Source organism: Dermacentor silvarum, chromosome 11 (genome assembly GCF_013339745.2).
Source record: "Dermacentor silvarum isolate Dsil-2018 chromosome 11, BIME_Dsil_1.4, whole genome shotgun sequence".
Taxonomy (NCBI): Eukaryota; Metazoa; Arthropoda; class Arachnida; order Ixodida; family Ixodidae; genus Dermacentor; species Dermacentor silvarum.
The window spans coordinates 51,096,435-51,111,480 of NC_051164.1; the positions used below are offsets into that span (position 1 = coordinate 51,096,435).

Sequence of the window (15,046 nt, forward strand, 5' to 3'; positions counted from 1 at the left end):
CCCGCAGCCGCGCAAAGTACAAGTACGTAGCTGCTGGCAGAGTAGAAGCCGCTCCCCCTCCATCCCACGTGGCCTGCTCGCTTTCCACCTTTCGCGTGGGAGATTGAGTCACCAGTTCCCCTTGCACCCGGTCACAAGATACGCGTATGGTGCCGCAGCTAAACGTCGCCTCCCCTCCCTCCCCCGGCCTTTCGTACGACGCAAGACGTCACCTTTTCTCTCCGCCCGGCGTTCGCTCTCCGTCAAAGCACGCGTCCCTCGTGCGCTTTCACTCGAACACACAGCATATGCGCGCGGCGACGATTTTATCGCCGTTGGACATTATACCGAACTTCACGGCGACGACAACGGCGACGGCAGAAATGCACTTGTAGTGTTAATATGTAAATGCTGTCGTAATAAAGTGACTTGCAGATATGACGACGGCGCACAAACCAACTGAAAGTCTTTTTGTCAATATTTGCCGCAGTTGAAATTTTTTTTGGCGTGATAAATGCTACAACCATACTTTCTCGCGTGAAATGGCATGGAGCGGCTGTGGGGCTGTCATCGACTATCGGGCGGCATCACTACCAAACTCACTCTCAACGTCCTTGAACACGAAGGAGCCGACGAAGCTGAAGACGACCACAGCCACCGGCAGCGCATAGTCGGACAGCAGGTTTCGCAGGTAGGTCTGCAGGTAGGGGGTCTTGTTGAAGTTGTACAGCGTCACGCCCAGCATGCACGTGCCCAGCGTGAGCATCAGGAAAAGAAGACTCGTGTCTCGCTGGCAGCGGGAGGTCACCAACACCGCGTCAATGATGCCGCTGGTGGTATTGTTAACGGCTGCGATGGAAGGAAGGCGGCCACCGGCTGCCCAGACGGTGTCGGCACAGTCTGGCACGAGGTAGTGGTGCAAGAAGTCCTTGTAGACGTCTCGACCGGCGTCCACGCAGAACGCGATCGTGATGAAGAGCGAGAAGATTTCTTCGGTAGACCTGCAAATGATTGGACACCACCGCACTGTTTCCCTTTGATTCGAACAACTTGCCGCGTTGCATATTTGTGCATTTAAGTGAAGGCGTGGAGGCCTTCCTCGTGTATGAATTGTGGTATTGTCCTATAGAGCTTATTGTCCATGAGCCAACGCGTAGAGATGTATTTGGTCAGCCCGTAGATTGGCAGGTCTTATTTTGTTTTCGTATAAACCCTCGGCAGAGACAACAAACAACGGCATTAAATTCTAGCGTTTTATGCACCAAAACCACGATGGGATTGTGAAGCACGTCGCGGGGTGGGGGGGGGGGGGGGCGGTTCTGGAATAGTTTTGACCACCTGGCGCTCTCCAACCTGCCTAAATTTAGGCACATGTGCGTTTTAGTGCGCAGCTCTTAGTTGCGCGCTTCTGCAGCGAGAGTCGGCGATGGTGGCGTAACCGAGAGAACGAGCACAGCGAAAAATGATAGCCCGAACACGGAACGGGAGATGGCAGACGCGAGCTGCGAACGGCGGAGGAGGAGGAGGAACAACTTTAAGAACACCAGTCAACGAACGTCAGGAGAGAAATCCTTCTGCCCTGTCGCCCCCAGCCGACGGCCGGAATACCTTGAGACACAGCAGCAGCAAGGGCTTGACCAATGATGCCCTGCTGGACGTTGGGGTCTGGGCTGCGGAGCAAAGCCTCCCAGGATTCTAGAGTGTGCGAGCTATCATGCTTAGACGGACATGTCCACACGTTGTGAACCAGATTTGCTGCCTCAGTCACAGAATTTGCACTTTGAACCGAATACTCCTGGATGCCACTTGCTGTAGAGTAAGGGGTTTGGAAAAAACCCCCGTCTATAATTTCCTCCACATAACCTCATCTTTATTACTGAGCGTTCTGTCCGCTCCCGGGTAAATTTGTCGGTGTAGTCTGTAGCGTACTGTAATTGGGAGGTTCCGGGGGTCGACCGGTAAGGGAGACCTCGGGCGACCGAATGAGCCTCCTCGTTCCCTCTAAGTCCCTGGTAGGCTGGTGCCCAAACGAGCAGAAGAAGCTGTCTGGGTCCTACTTCCCTGTTTAATATATGGATGGCAGTCTCCGTCACCCTCCCCGATTCGTAATTTCTCACAGCGTGTTTGGAGCCGCTGATGACCATCTTTAAACCCTTTGGCTGACGGCCAAGGCTATGCCCACTTCCTCAGCTTCCACCGTCTCGACGCCACTGACTGCGTAGCACGCCATCTGTGTTCCTAACAGCCACGGCTACATATGGCGCTTTGCTGTCATAATCTGCAGCGTCCGTATATAGGACGTCCTGTCGACCAGTATATCTAGTTTGTAATGCCTCTGCCCTGTCTTTACGTCTGCCGTCGTGAAAGGCAGGGTTCATGTTTCTGGGTAGCGGAGGTATTTTTATCTTGTCCCTGATCTGTCTGGGTATGTCTCTTGAGCGCACCTGCTCATGTGTGGGCTCGTAGCCCAATTTATTTAAAAATTTCCTCCCCGTTTTAGATCCAAGTAGCCTTTGATGCTGCGCCGTAAGGGCAGCCTTAATCAGTTCCTCGAGAGTGTTCGATACCCCTAGCTTCATAAGTTTGGAGACCAATGAAAGTGACCCCTTCATTGACGGGCACGCCGGAAACTGGCTGCAATGCGGACTCGCCCGACGGCTCGTTGCGTGATTGTATCTGGTCTCAGCCGGTCTGCTTGTTACGTACTATCGTTTGCTCGCGTCAGATCTCGCTCGCGCTTGTATGGTCTGCTTTGTTTGGACTCGTTCGCGCTTGTTTCGATTGTCATGCTTTGCAATTGCTTTTTTTTTACAATGATGAATCTAAACCGAGACATTCTGATGGAAAGGTTTTGGAGACAGTGCGCCATATTTCCGTCAAAACGGCCCCTGAATACAAGGATGCGGAGCGGACACCCAGTATGTCATTCTCCTTGATTTTGGGACGCCGGGACGCCGCATCGGAAGAGAGCACATCATCATGATTATGATCAGTGGCAACGACGTCGTTATCTTCAGAAGACATGACTCGCGTTAAGAACGAAGAACGTTAACCGAGCGCCGACCTGTTAGCAGACGAAGGAAAAAGCACACAATAACTCGCACCTACAGAGAGGAGGCGAGATTTTGATGCTGTCACGTGACTGCCAGCAGCGGCTCGCCGCCATTTGGTGTGGCCGCTCTGCCGCAGGTGCGTTTTGAACGCCGGCGCTGCGCGCCGCGCGCGTTTTACCGCTAGTGTGTACGGGGCTTTCTGCGGCGAACGACCGATTCGAGATATTGCCATAGTAGCGCGCGTCGTCTGCTCACTGATGACGCCATTGATAAGGCATGCGGTGAGCGCGTAAAAAACAAAGCGCTGCATGAGCGGAGGTCTGTCTGTGGCGGCTGCTCCGAATCGCGCCCACGCGTCACCCGCGCGCTGCTTCTCGCGATCTCCCGATTAGCGAGTGAGTCGCGTCACACTTCGCTCCGTTTACAACGTGCTGCACGAGACAGATTGTCCGCGCCAGCCAATGTATCGCGAAAATCAAAACACGTATGGAGCTGCGCTCAAGTTTCGCATTAAGGATTATCGTAATCGTCGGCGATTTTTTCATTTTTTTTTCATTTCTCCATTGAAATGCAACCGCCGCGGCCGGGGTCTGACCCTCTAGCTCAGCAGCACAACGCCATACCTGCGACGGGTGAGACAGCGACAACGTCTGGTGAACGGTGACTGCAGATGCCGGAGAACATTGGTTTTCGGACAGCTCACGGGACCCTCAAGTGTCAACTCCTAGGTATACCACGGAGGAAGGAAGCATCTAATTCTGCCTTGCTTTCTGATGGTTTCTATTAGCTTTCGATGTGACAGTCGCTTGCAATGCATTCGAAAAAAAAAAGAAGAAAATTGCTTGCTGTCAATGAATGTAGACCTTAGGTTTTGCTCCGCCCTCCGTAGTTCAAATAGTGTCATACCGCATTCATCTGGCGGAAGCTACTGGTTCGACTACTACGAGCGACAATGCCCCTTTCTTCCTGTTTCGATTTCAGACCAGGCAGCTTTGTAGGACCAAGAAATTTCAGACTATGGCTCTGCTTAGAAGAGAACACACGTGTCCGCTCGAGTAGAACAGCGCAGCTGACGCTACCGTTAAAGCCAGTGCGGAGCTTCCAATGCTGAGGCAATGCTACGAGACGTTTCCTAAACGAGAAACGGCCGGCTTCAGGCTGGCATAATAACATATTAACACACTGCAAAGCATTTTGGACACGACAGGTTGCCCGGTGACGTGCTACTTTACTGATATTTACTCCTACTAACTTCATTAATTTGCTCGAAACGCTGAGTTCACTTTGTTGCTTCGTGTAAATCCACACCTTACCCTCTATAAATATGGGTCAGGGAATAGGAAGCACTTTGGTTTCAGTTTCGCTAAGTCGCCGCTAGACAGTATGGGTTACCGTGCCATGTACACCCGTTTTAGTTAAAACAAGATATATTTATTTGTCATGTGCCTACAAAGTCATCAGCGTCTGCTGGCTTCACCTGATATGATTCCGGCTAGGTGTTTGTTATGACCTTTGAGAAACCACTGCCTAAAAAGCGTGGCAGGTATTTAGGAAGAGGCCACTGGAACGCTTTGCAGCCCTTTTATCTTTCGTTGTGTCAGATAAACACCGTAATGACGTGAAAGTGTAGAAGGCTGCCACAATATACGGAGTTATTCGAAGGTAGGGACGTTTTTATGTCTGCCTTCGAGGTTCTGAGAATGCCGTAGACACCTTGCGGTAAACAAGCTCTTTATACACTTGAGCGTTGCCCTGTGTGTAGAACAAAGACGACGCACGTTTTTTACAGCTCAGCGAAGCACTTACAATTTGATATACGGGAAGGCCATTATGTGAAAGCCAGCCTGACGTCTCGTCGTCAGAGGCATTTTGAAATGTCCGTTGGTATCGTTTCCGATAACAGTTTTATGGACAAGTAAACGGCGAAGCGTTGTAACAAATGCTTGCGTAAGGCGCTTTGGCTCTCGGCTAAAGCTTTTGTGATCTCGTAACGTATAGCGGGCACTTCGGTAGCGGCATCCTCAAAGTGTGTACGACTCCGCATAGCCCGGTGTGTATGTGCTGGTGTGGCGCATGCTCACCTTGTGCACCATTTCATGACCTTGCTTACGTCGAAAATGACATAAACGAAGAGAAAGAAGCTGTTCCAGAGGCCCACACAGGCGTACATGGCGGTGAAGTCGAAGCCAAAGTCCTGGCTAATGTCATAGATGACTGCAATAGAAAACACCTAGTTAACAGGAGAGCTTGAATAACCTTGAACGGAACATGTTACAAAAACAGAACGAAATGCAATATTTTCATCTAAAATGATCCAGCGTCAAGTGAAAGCATTTCTTGACTTATGACACGCATTCCAGTGTCCAACGAATGGCCATCTACGTGATCTTGCGGTTATACCTACTGAGTGGCATGAGAACATTACATGTAATCCAGGCACGCCAGCAGGAACCACAAAGCAGTTGTCTTTCTTTATTTTATTGAGTTATTTTCTAGAGACGTTTTTACTCACTTGCACTGATGCTTAATTATCGTGAATATCTGCGGACCATGTTTTCCGTCTTGATATTAAAACGAATTTTGCTGTCTTCCTCCAATCTAACTATTGAGGGCTCATCGAAAACAGTTAGGTATTTTTATTTTTCCTCTCTTCAGGCTGGCGTATAATGAGCAACCGCCGATTACATTTTCGCCATGTATACTTTAGGACTTCTGCCCTAGGACAACCTGATTGTCGTTGAACAGCTATTTTCTTTTGTATGCAGTCCATACTAACTATGGTAGCCCGACTGAAATTAAATTCTATATCAATCTAGAACACAGTACTTCTGATACCGACAAACACATGACGATATAAACCATTTAAAGAAACTAAAAATTCACCTATTAGGAACAGATCACGAAGGCATATGATAACTTTTTTTTTCATTTTCAGCGAGTGCTCTTGGTATGACGCTAATGTTTTTTAACAGCGAAGCTTTTTAAGCCAGCCGTAATTTGTGGTACGTATCAAGAAACTCCCAAGAAAGAAAAGGAAAGAAAATTTCTTGCAGAGGCGGGATTCGAACCCGCGTGCCCCTAGTCCACAAAGCGAGCATCGTAACCACTAGGCTATACAGCTTTTTTTTTTTATTGCACTAGGCTATACAGCCACGCTTGCAAAGCATGCATTTATGCAAACCAATGATTGCGTTCGAGCGTCGTCTTCTTCGTCCACAGCTGGCGCGTTCGTACGTTCGTGCTCTGCGAGGCGAAGAGGTCTTGCGCGCTATGAGAGCGAGAGAGAAACGCATTCACGGAGCGGGTCTCCTGGAACGCGGTGTCGGCATTGGAACGCGGTGTCTGTGTTGCAAGCTGCGCTATGCAACGCGCAGTGACGGCCATAAGTGCGAGACGCGCGAAAATAAATTATCATCATGAGTAATAAGATGAAAAGTTCGCGCACTACCGGAAAATGCTGGGCTACGATCGCCCAGCTTCGCTGTTTCAAGCGTTGCACGTTCGAATGCAAGGTTAAGCGTTTTTTCTCAAGCTGCAGTATAATGCCTTGTTACCATGAAATCCGATATGCTAAAAGCTTCATATCCTTTGTATTTCGTCTTTTTCATGAAGCACATGATTTTCCGGCTACTGCGGCTATCACTTGTCAACTTCCATAATTGTTTTCTACAGGAGGTCCCGCGCGGGGATTTGGCCATAGACCTCTATGTATATCAAATACCTGCGACTTCACTAAAGCTTCCATCATTAGGAGTAATTCTGATTCGCGGCCCTCTACTGCTACTGATACGAACTTTCTTACAGTACCACGAAGTAAGCAGTGGTCGCAACTGAAATGCTCTCTCAGCGATCATCTTGGAAGTGAGACAAGAAAAGGTGACATCAGTAGAGGCCGGATCTTAGGGAACTAGGAATATGAGTGTTATGCGCCTAAAAGAGGTACTTAAAGTCTCATTGAGGCAGCATAGGGGGTCGAAACAGGCATTATAAAGTGTTCGGAAACCACTACGTGTCTTATGTATCAAATAGGTGCAACCATTTCATGGAAACTGTAAGGGTGTGCGAATCTTCAAAACATTCGAATAAGAAATAAAATACTGCATTTGATTCCGTCCTCGAATGGAACAGTCTTTTCACAATTAGGTCCTCGAATTGAAGTCACTATTCAAAAATCGGAATATATTTCGAATACTTTTCGTCATTGACTGTACATAGTGGAACAAGAAGTTGAAACAGAAATGCGAAAAACTTGCAAAACACAGCAGACAACGTACTAGCGCACGCTACGTTGCTCAGGCAACCAGCCTTATTGCATTCAGCAGTGGGATAGAATTGTTTGGTACTATTGATAAATGAAGCATCTGCGTCCTCTTATCGATTTCAATCAGAATACTTTCATGGAAAGATGCTGCATCCAATTGTGGCACATCTTCCGCGACCATTCTTACTAAAAAAACATGCTTCCTTTCACTCCGACGTCCCCGCGGGCGTCACGCAAGCCTTGTTTGGTAACGAAGGTATGCACAAATATTAATGGGCCCTAATGTTACTTTTATAGTTTCTACATGCTAATGCATGACCATGTATGTTCGGAAAAGCCAGAGTTTGCGAATAATCTGCTTAGTCGTTCCTAATACCCCTTTTGTGATTTCAATAAGCCGCATTTTGTAATCTACAGCTTAACGACCGAAACTTTCTATTATTTTGAATACGAGGATGCGGCAATTGCTCGGAAAGCTGTAAAATAATCGCACACTATTCGAAAGATATTCTACATCATATTTAATTCGATTCGCTTCTCGCACTATTCGATCCGTATTTGATTCGCATTCGCTTCTGTCTTTAAAACTTATTTTCACATCCCTAATTGTAACAGAACTGACGTTCCAAGGCAGTAGTGATAATGTGTAAGCCACGCTTCACAAGGCCTTGCTTGGAATCTGGGTCCCGCAGCTGACACAGTTAATACATTTTTTGACACTACAAAACAAGAGTCGATATTTAATAGGCCAACGTTACTGCTTACAGTGGCGCACCAAATGGAGCAAGTACGAAAAACACTGAATAGGTTAGGAAAGTTGCTTAAGAGTTTACGACAGCATCTAAAATTCCGGCCTAGTTGATTGGAATAAGCAAATGTTCCAGTAAGGAAAAGACCGTTGCAAAGTTTACGGTTACACATCTTTGAAACGTTATAGGACCAGCAACAAATTATCTCTAGATTTCGGGGCTCAAAATTGTGCCTCTTCTGACTCGGGAAGAAACTTGTAAGCCGAAAAATGAGCGCTCAAGATCGATAGAGGTGAATCGAGCGTTTCTGTATTTCCGTATGAGGGACCGCTTCGCGCACTCTGGGGTTCTTGAGTGTTCGCCTGCACGAGGTTCTGAAATCTCTTCGAGAAGGAAAACATGCATGGTTATTTTCTACCGACCAACTGCACATTTGCAGAAACCTTTTTTTGGACATATGGTGCTGCACACATGGGATGCAATAAAGTTACGTATAAGTGGTGCGGTAGCTGTGTCGTGACTCGTGACCTCTTCCCCAAAAAATTTGGCAGAAACACTTAACACTGCTTACGTGTGGGAATGCAAAAGCATTATACCATTTGCAGACCTCGAAATGTCATGAACGCGCTCATTTTATGCATTCATGATGTGGCGCCACCTCCTTCCCATTGGCTGCAGGTCACGTGCCCAATTACGTCACGTGCACTAGGCACACCTTTAGTCAGCCAGAACCGTGGAGCCACCGTGACGTCATGGAAGCGTGCTCGTCTCGCACCCCAGAGGCCCGGGTTTGATTCCCACCTAGACCAAAATGCGCAAAATATTATTTCAAAGCCATCAATTTACTTTGTTTACAGGAACATCCCTGAGAAATTTGACGTCAACCCAAGGATTTTTGACGTGTTTATACTCTTTGAGCCATCTGCCATCTTTGGGGCCATCGTTGGGTCACGCCGACTACGATGGATTTTTATGTAATGGGGCATATACTACTTTCGCATTAGAAACTCTTTCTTGAGCATTTTTGCTTTTTGTGTATCGCCATCACTTCATTATTCGAAAGTGTCTTTTTATCACACTTTGGAGCACAGGAGTGTGTATCTCATTACATGCACTTATATAAAAAGAGCACGGGAGGGCGGAGCGAAGGGCAGAGCTAATTGCAGAGGGGAATATAGTTCAAAGATAAGATGAGCCGCCATCGGATGCGTTTCTGTAGAACAACAAAATGCATGGAGGTGCTGTCGCGGAGCTTCGAGGTTATACATTGCCAGCGTAAACTTATTTGTGGCACATTCAAGTGGTCGTTTCAAAGCGCTCTGGTAGCGCTACAGAGGCCATCTAAAAGAGCAAAAATTAAGCAAGTGCTACACGTTTATAAAACGTGAAGGCGAAAGCCTGCCATCTGTGAAAGAAGACGACGACGACGAACTCGAGAGCCGTGGCGCGAGCGCGAGGGGCCGTACGGGAACGCTGGCATGATCAGCGGCAGCGGAGCCATCTGTGGAAGACGACGACGACAAACACCCAAGCATTGGTACGAGCGCATCTCTGGCCACGTGACGTTTGCAACCAGGCACGCCCGAGGAACATCTTTAATAAGCCACAACTGCGGAGCAGCCATGGCTTCAGGGAAGCGTGCGCATTGAGCACGAAATGCTTTGGCTCCCGTTGTCGGCGACCTTCAAGTGACCTTGAGCCAAAGGCACGAGCCGTTATCCGGACACTTAAACGAGAATATCCGGGCAATGGACACGAGAACATGCCTGCAAGTTGCCAAGGAAATTTAATCACCCGTAGGCACGCGTACAACTGTGGTGTGAACGTAGAGTACAATATATCGTATCACACATGCAATACATCGTACTTGATATAAACAAAAGAGATGAGCAAACGAAATAGCAAATGGTGTCTGCTTGACACTGTCTTTGCCACACATCAAAACGAGTATGACAGTGTACATGCAAAAGCATAAATGTCAGTCTCGAATTCATGAATGACACCCGAGGCACACAGAAGTACCAGTCTCTACTTGGGCAAAGAAAATTGGGGCCTTATTCGGGCTGTAGCAAAACTTTGCCTGGAGATATGGTTAGGTACCGCGTAGACCAGCGGCGAACGAACAGCTGTTCTCTAAGATGACCTCATATTATCACCCGTAGTTTTCGCACTCTGGGCTGCCGGGATTGTTCTGCAATGTTGCGGAAGCACCACAAAACACAGCTAACTCTGTAGTAGACGAGACTCGCAAACCGATCTCGCGGCCGTGGTGCCCGCACGATGGATATTTTGCCAGATCAAAACGAGATCATTGGGGCAACCAGTCAAAATTTAAATGCGATCTCTGGTCCCCAACTCTTCATCCAGGGCCGCTTTACATACGCTAGATACTTCCCAAACAAGTTACAGAAAATATTGCGTCCGAGTTCTTCCTAGTGTTTCTTCACAATATCACTCAAGCTGTAACTTCTAGTACGCTGAAGTTTTATTTGTCATTTCCAATAGCGACGTTCAAAAGGCAGATACAGGGGACCTAAGGCCGCACATTTGCAGCTGACCACTTCGATGCGACAAGAAGAAAAAGTGGCGACAGACGATGAGCGCGTTGACCTGATGCTAGAAGAAACGCGGTTGAAGGCGGCGGCACCACAGGCAGTAAAAGACGCCATATCGTCGCCATTTCATGCTTACATCTTCTCGATTACGGGAGCGAGAGAGAGAAATAAACTTATTTTCTGAAACGTCAGGACCCGAGTCAGGACCCGGTTCACCCTAGGTGGGAGGATTCCTTATTCCAGGATCCCTCTGGCTTGGGCTGCCTCCTTGGCCCGGGTGACAAGACTGCGTTGGCAGTCGAGGTCGTCAGAGGAAAGCTTCGCCTGCCACGTTTCAGTGATGGCATTTAAGTGCGCTGAGTTGGGGTGCTCTTATTCAGCCTCCATGGGGCGTCCTTGTTAGGAGTCGTCTTGCTGAGCTTGTGAGCTGGGGTCTGAGGACGTGTCACGCAGTGGGAAATCCTGGACCATGTTTTGTAGGGCGTCTGGGACGTCACAGTGGGTGCATGTGTACGAGTACTGCGTAGGATACAGTCTGTGCATTATTATTACGTGTACATAGGTGTTTGTCTGTAGGCAGGGGAGGATGACTCCTTCCTCCTTGCTCAGCTTCTTGTGTGGTGAAGGGTACATTCTTCTGCTGAGTCCGGTGGTGTTGCAGAATCTCCGAACACTTTAGGGCGATTCATCAACGTTGGTGGCCGGCCTGGTGTGGGATGGCAGGTTAGCCCAGCTGGTATGCTCGCGGGCGGCGGCTTGTGCCGACTCATTTCCTGTCATGCCCTGGTGGCCTGGAATACATTTGATGTGGGTGTCGGGGAGCGGGGCGCGTGCGATGTGATTTCGAAGTATCCTGAGTGCGGTTTTTGATATGCGTCCTTTTTGATAGTTGCGAGCTGCTGCTTGGGAATCAGTGAGGATTACGGCTACTTCAAGGCAAGTTGTTATCGCCAGAGCGATTGCCGTTTCCTCTGCAGTGTCGGCGGCTCTTGCCCGGATAGGGCAAAGGCGTTTCATTTAATATACCGGGGAGCATCGGTGTACCTCGTATCAGGGCTTGTCGCGTATTTCTTGCCGAGTGCGCGGATTCTGGTTAGCCGACGCTACGGGAGAGCCAGAAATTTTTTACCCAAGTTTCTTTTCAAAGCCACTAATTTACTTTGTTTACGGAAACCCCCCTGTGAAATGTGACGTAAATCCGAGTATCTTTAGACGTGTTATTATTCTTTGTGGCGTCTGCCATTTTTCCTCACGACAGCAGCTTCACCAAGGTCACTGCAAGGGTCACTGCAAGGTCACCGCTAGATCACCGCCAACATAGCCACCTAAGGCTTTCGCCCTAATAAATGTTTCTGATAGCAAAATGGGCTCCACCGACGATAAATAAGCAGAACCATCACTTCTAGTACCCGAATATTCTTGTAATACTGCTGCACAGCTGTTTTACACCACCTTCGTGGCACAGTCAGAGCACTCTCAAACGACCACCCGAATACGCCATTACGGTTTAAAGTGGTAAATTGTTTACACATACTAAAATTTTATTGGACGCAATAAAAACATTTCTGTAGTTTTAGGTGCCAGAACAACAACATAATTATGAAGAACGGCGTGATGCAGAACTCGGAATTACTTTTGACCACCTAGCGTTCTTTAACATACACCTAAATCGAAGTACACGAGCATTCGTGCATTTAGCCCCCCTGTAAATGAGGCCGCCGCGTACGGGATCGAACCCACGACGTCGAACACTGCAACGCAACGCCATAGCTACTAAGCTACCGCGGCGGGTGTTGGAAGCATACAGTGTTTCAGAGACAGTGATGCCCATTAACAAGACTTCTTCGCGTGCTCCAACCCCTCTCATTTAGGTAGCCTTACCAACGATGATATCTGACGAAAATCCAGATTGTGAGTGTTCGCCTAGATACGTTTGATTGAAAGCAACATGTCGCGGTCGAAATGGGAGTATGTGCTCTCTTCTTTACATCTGCCACCAGTGCCTCAAAGAAATGTTCGGGCAAAAAGCTGCGTATGTGGCCAGAGACATTCCGCAGGTTGAGCGGGATAGGAAGCATGTGGCATTGGAGTTGACTTTCTGGCTCCAACAGCGGTGTTAACCCGAATGATATGGTGTGAGGTTCGAAACTTCCTGGGGCAGAACCCATCTACGGTGAATTTTAAATGCGCGAGTATGCGCGCAGCGCACAAACTTTATTCAACTTCTGTTACAGCCGTTCGAACATAGCGAGACGCTGCATCCGTTTGGTTCAGTCGCTTTTGGAGCCGAACGCACTGCGCGTCTCTGGAGACCTAAAGCTTACGGTCTACGCGTGTGTGACGATATCGTGACAACACCACGGAGGTTTTGCTGTTCCGCTCTACTCTCGGACCACGGCGGCTGGATGGACATACACCCTTGCAATATTTTAATAATATCGAATGAGCCTCGACACCAGGGTGTGTCAGCGGCTTTGTAGCCGCGAGGGGCGGTGGGATAGGCGAATTTATGCGGAGTCGCACAACGCGATTTCCAGTTCGAACGTACTCTGCTGCGCGTTTTGCTTCAGGAGTACACCTCGTTGTTATAGGCCATTGTCGAGGCTCGCGCGACATTAAAGCGACAGCGTTAAGGGCCCCGTGTTGCAGAAAGTCCTAGGTCGGAGTCAGCGTCATTTCCGTCAGAGAAAATTTCCGTATATATATATATATATATATATATATATATATATATATATATATATATATGTCACGTCTTGCTATAAGACATTTGGTATATGCGGTATTATATTGCCACACCATTCTATCACTAAACTTGATCCTACCTTGCCTTGCATTCTTAACAAAATTATTCCTCGGAATTTTGAGAATGACAGCCCAGGAGCAAATGTCATGAAAGAAAACACCGCCTGCGCATGCCTTTTATGTCTTGTCAGACTGGAGTAATAAAGTGGCGAAAGAATAACAGAAACCTGAAAATGATTTTTTTTTGTTTTTGGCGCGGCTGTGCCCTACCTCCGGGATCGGCCCGCGCAAGAGGCCGCGTTTCTATACCAGAAAGCTCGCCTTCGTGCATAGCGTTTGCCGCCAGCGTTTTTCGGTAATCATTACGTTACATAAGCTGCAGTTGCCGGGAAGCGTGAAAAACAGTCAAGGATATTTGAACGCTTTTGCGTTCCACACTTAAAGGCCACGCTTAAGCGTCCTCCTAACTGTTATTGAAAAATTGCAAGGGAGTGTTTCGGGCCCCTTCAGAGCTGTTGGCGCGGCGCCGAGGATAGGTGCTTGCTTACCATGCTGCATGCCCGGGCTCGGCGTCTCTTATAGGTGGCTAGATGCTCCTAATTCTATTGACGCGGTCATCGTATCGATCCTTCGTAAGACAGACCAAGCGGGGCAGGGTAGCCAAAGAAATGCTCTCACATTTAAAACTTCTATTTGCCTCAGTGACAGCTACACCCCAATCTACAGTGGACAATATTTACAAGCTACAGGCAGTAGACCTTTCAAACTTCCGCGCCGTTCTCTCTCAAAGCCCGACCTATAGAGTATCATGGAGTGGCGAGACCACTGAAGAGGAAGGAGACGTTTAGTCATCCTTTTCTTTTGTATTGCTAACCAGTGTCAGGAAGATGGCGAGAGGCCCACATAAGTTCAGCATTGCCAGGTGCGTGGCCAACAACGTCGGCAAATGCTGCCAGATTTTGTAGAAAGAAATAACCGAATATGCTTCAGAAGGCGGCAGGAAAGCATTTTTAACTGCTAAAAGTGAAAATAGGCATACAGAAGTACGAAGGGCAGAAACAGATATTTATAGACACAAAGTTTCTGATAAACCACTTCTTAATTTATAATTCGCGCTCATACATTAAAAGGATGAAGGGCTGGTGCGCGGGAACTAATAGGCATTTGCCTATAATCTGGTCCCTACACATCAGACTTGACAGCAGGACAAGTTTCTCCAATCGTCTATAGTCTTAAGTGTCAGTGCCTAGTCTTATCTCAGTGATAAATTTTTTTTCACGCTTACATGTCGGTTCACTATGTAGGCTTTACTGTAGCTGCTTTCTTTTCTCGTGTTAGCATTCTACGTCTCTCTCTACGTCACGTCTGGCTGATATAAGTGCTAGAAAGCCATGCACTAATTGATAAAGACATTATACGGAACTGCTCACCTTTAATGTACAGGCTGAGAGGCGCAGTCGTCATCAGGATGACGAGCGGTTGGCCACTAAAGAGTGCAAAGCCCAGTCCGCCTATGGTCTGGCTGACCATGCATTTTTTGACGTCTGAAATACCAAATGCATGTCGAAAACGTTAGAAACAATGAGTCCCTCTGCATGTCAGCAAGAAAAAGTCGTTAAAACTTTTTACGCATTACTGAATCTTTTGAGAAATCGCATTGCTTGCGTTTTTCTCGGATATAGAGTACACGTCACGTGAAAGAAT

At 47.9% G+C, this 15,046-nt stretch overlaps 1 protein-coding gene across 1 annotated transcript in view; it reads right to left on the reverse strand.

Moving 5' to 3' along the window:
- The window catches only part of LOC119434048 (solute carrier family 4 member 11-like), a 344,870-nt gene that overhangs the window by 4,418 nt on the left and 325,406 nt on the right, over nt 1-15,046 (reverse strand). Inside the window, 3 exon segments of the mRNA XM_049659416.1 lie at nt 583-980; nt 5,114-5,246; nt 14,773-14,886. Coding sequence (XP_049515373.1) covers nt 583-980; nt 5,114-5,246; nt 14,773-14,886 — 645 coding nt within the window.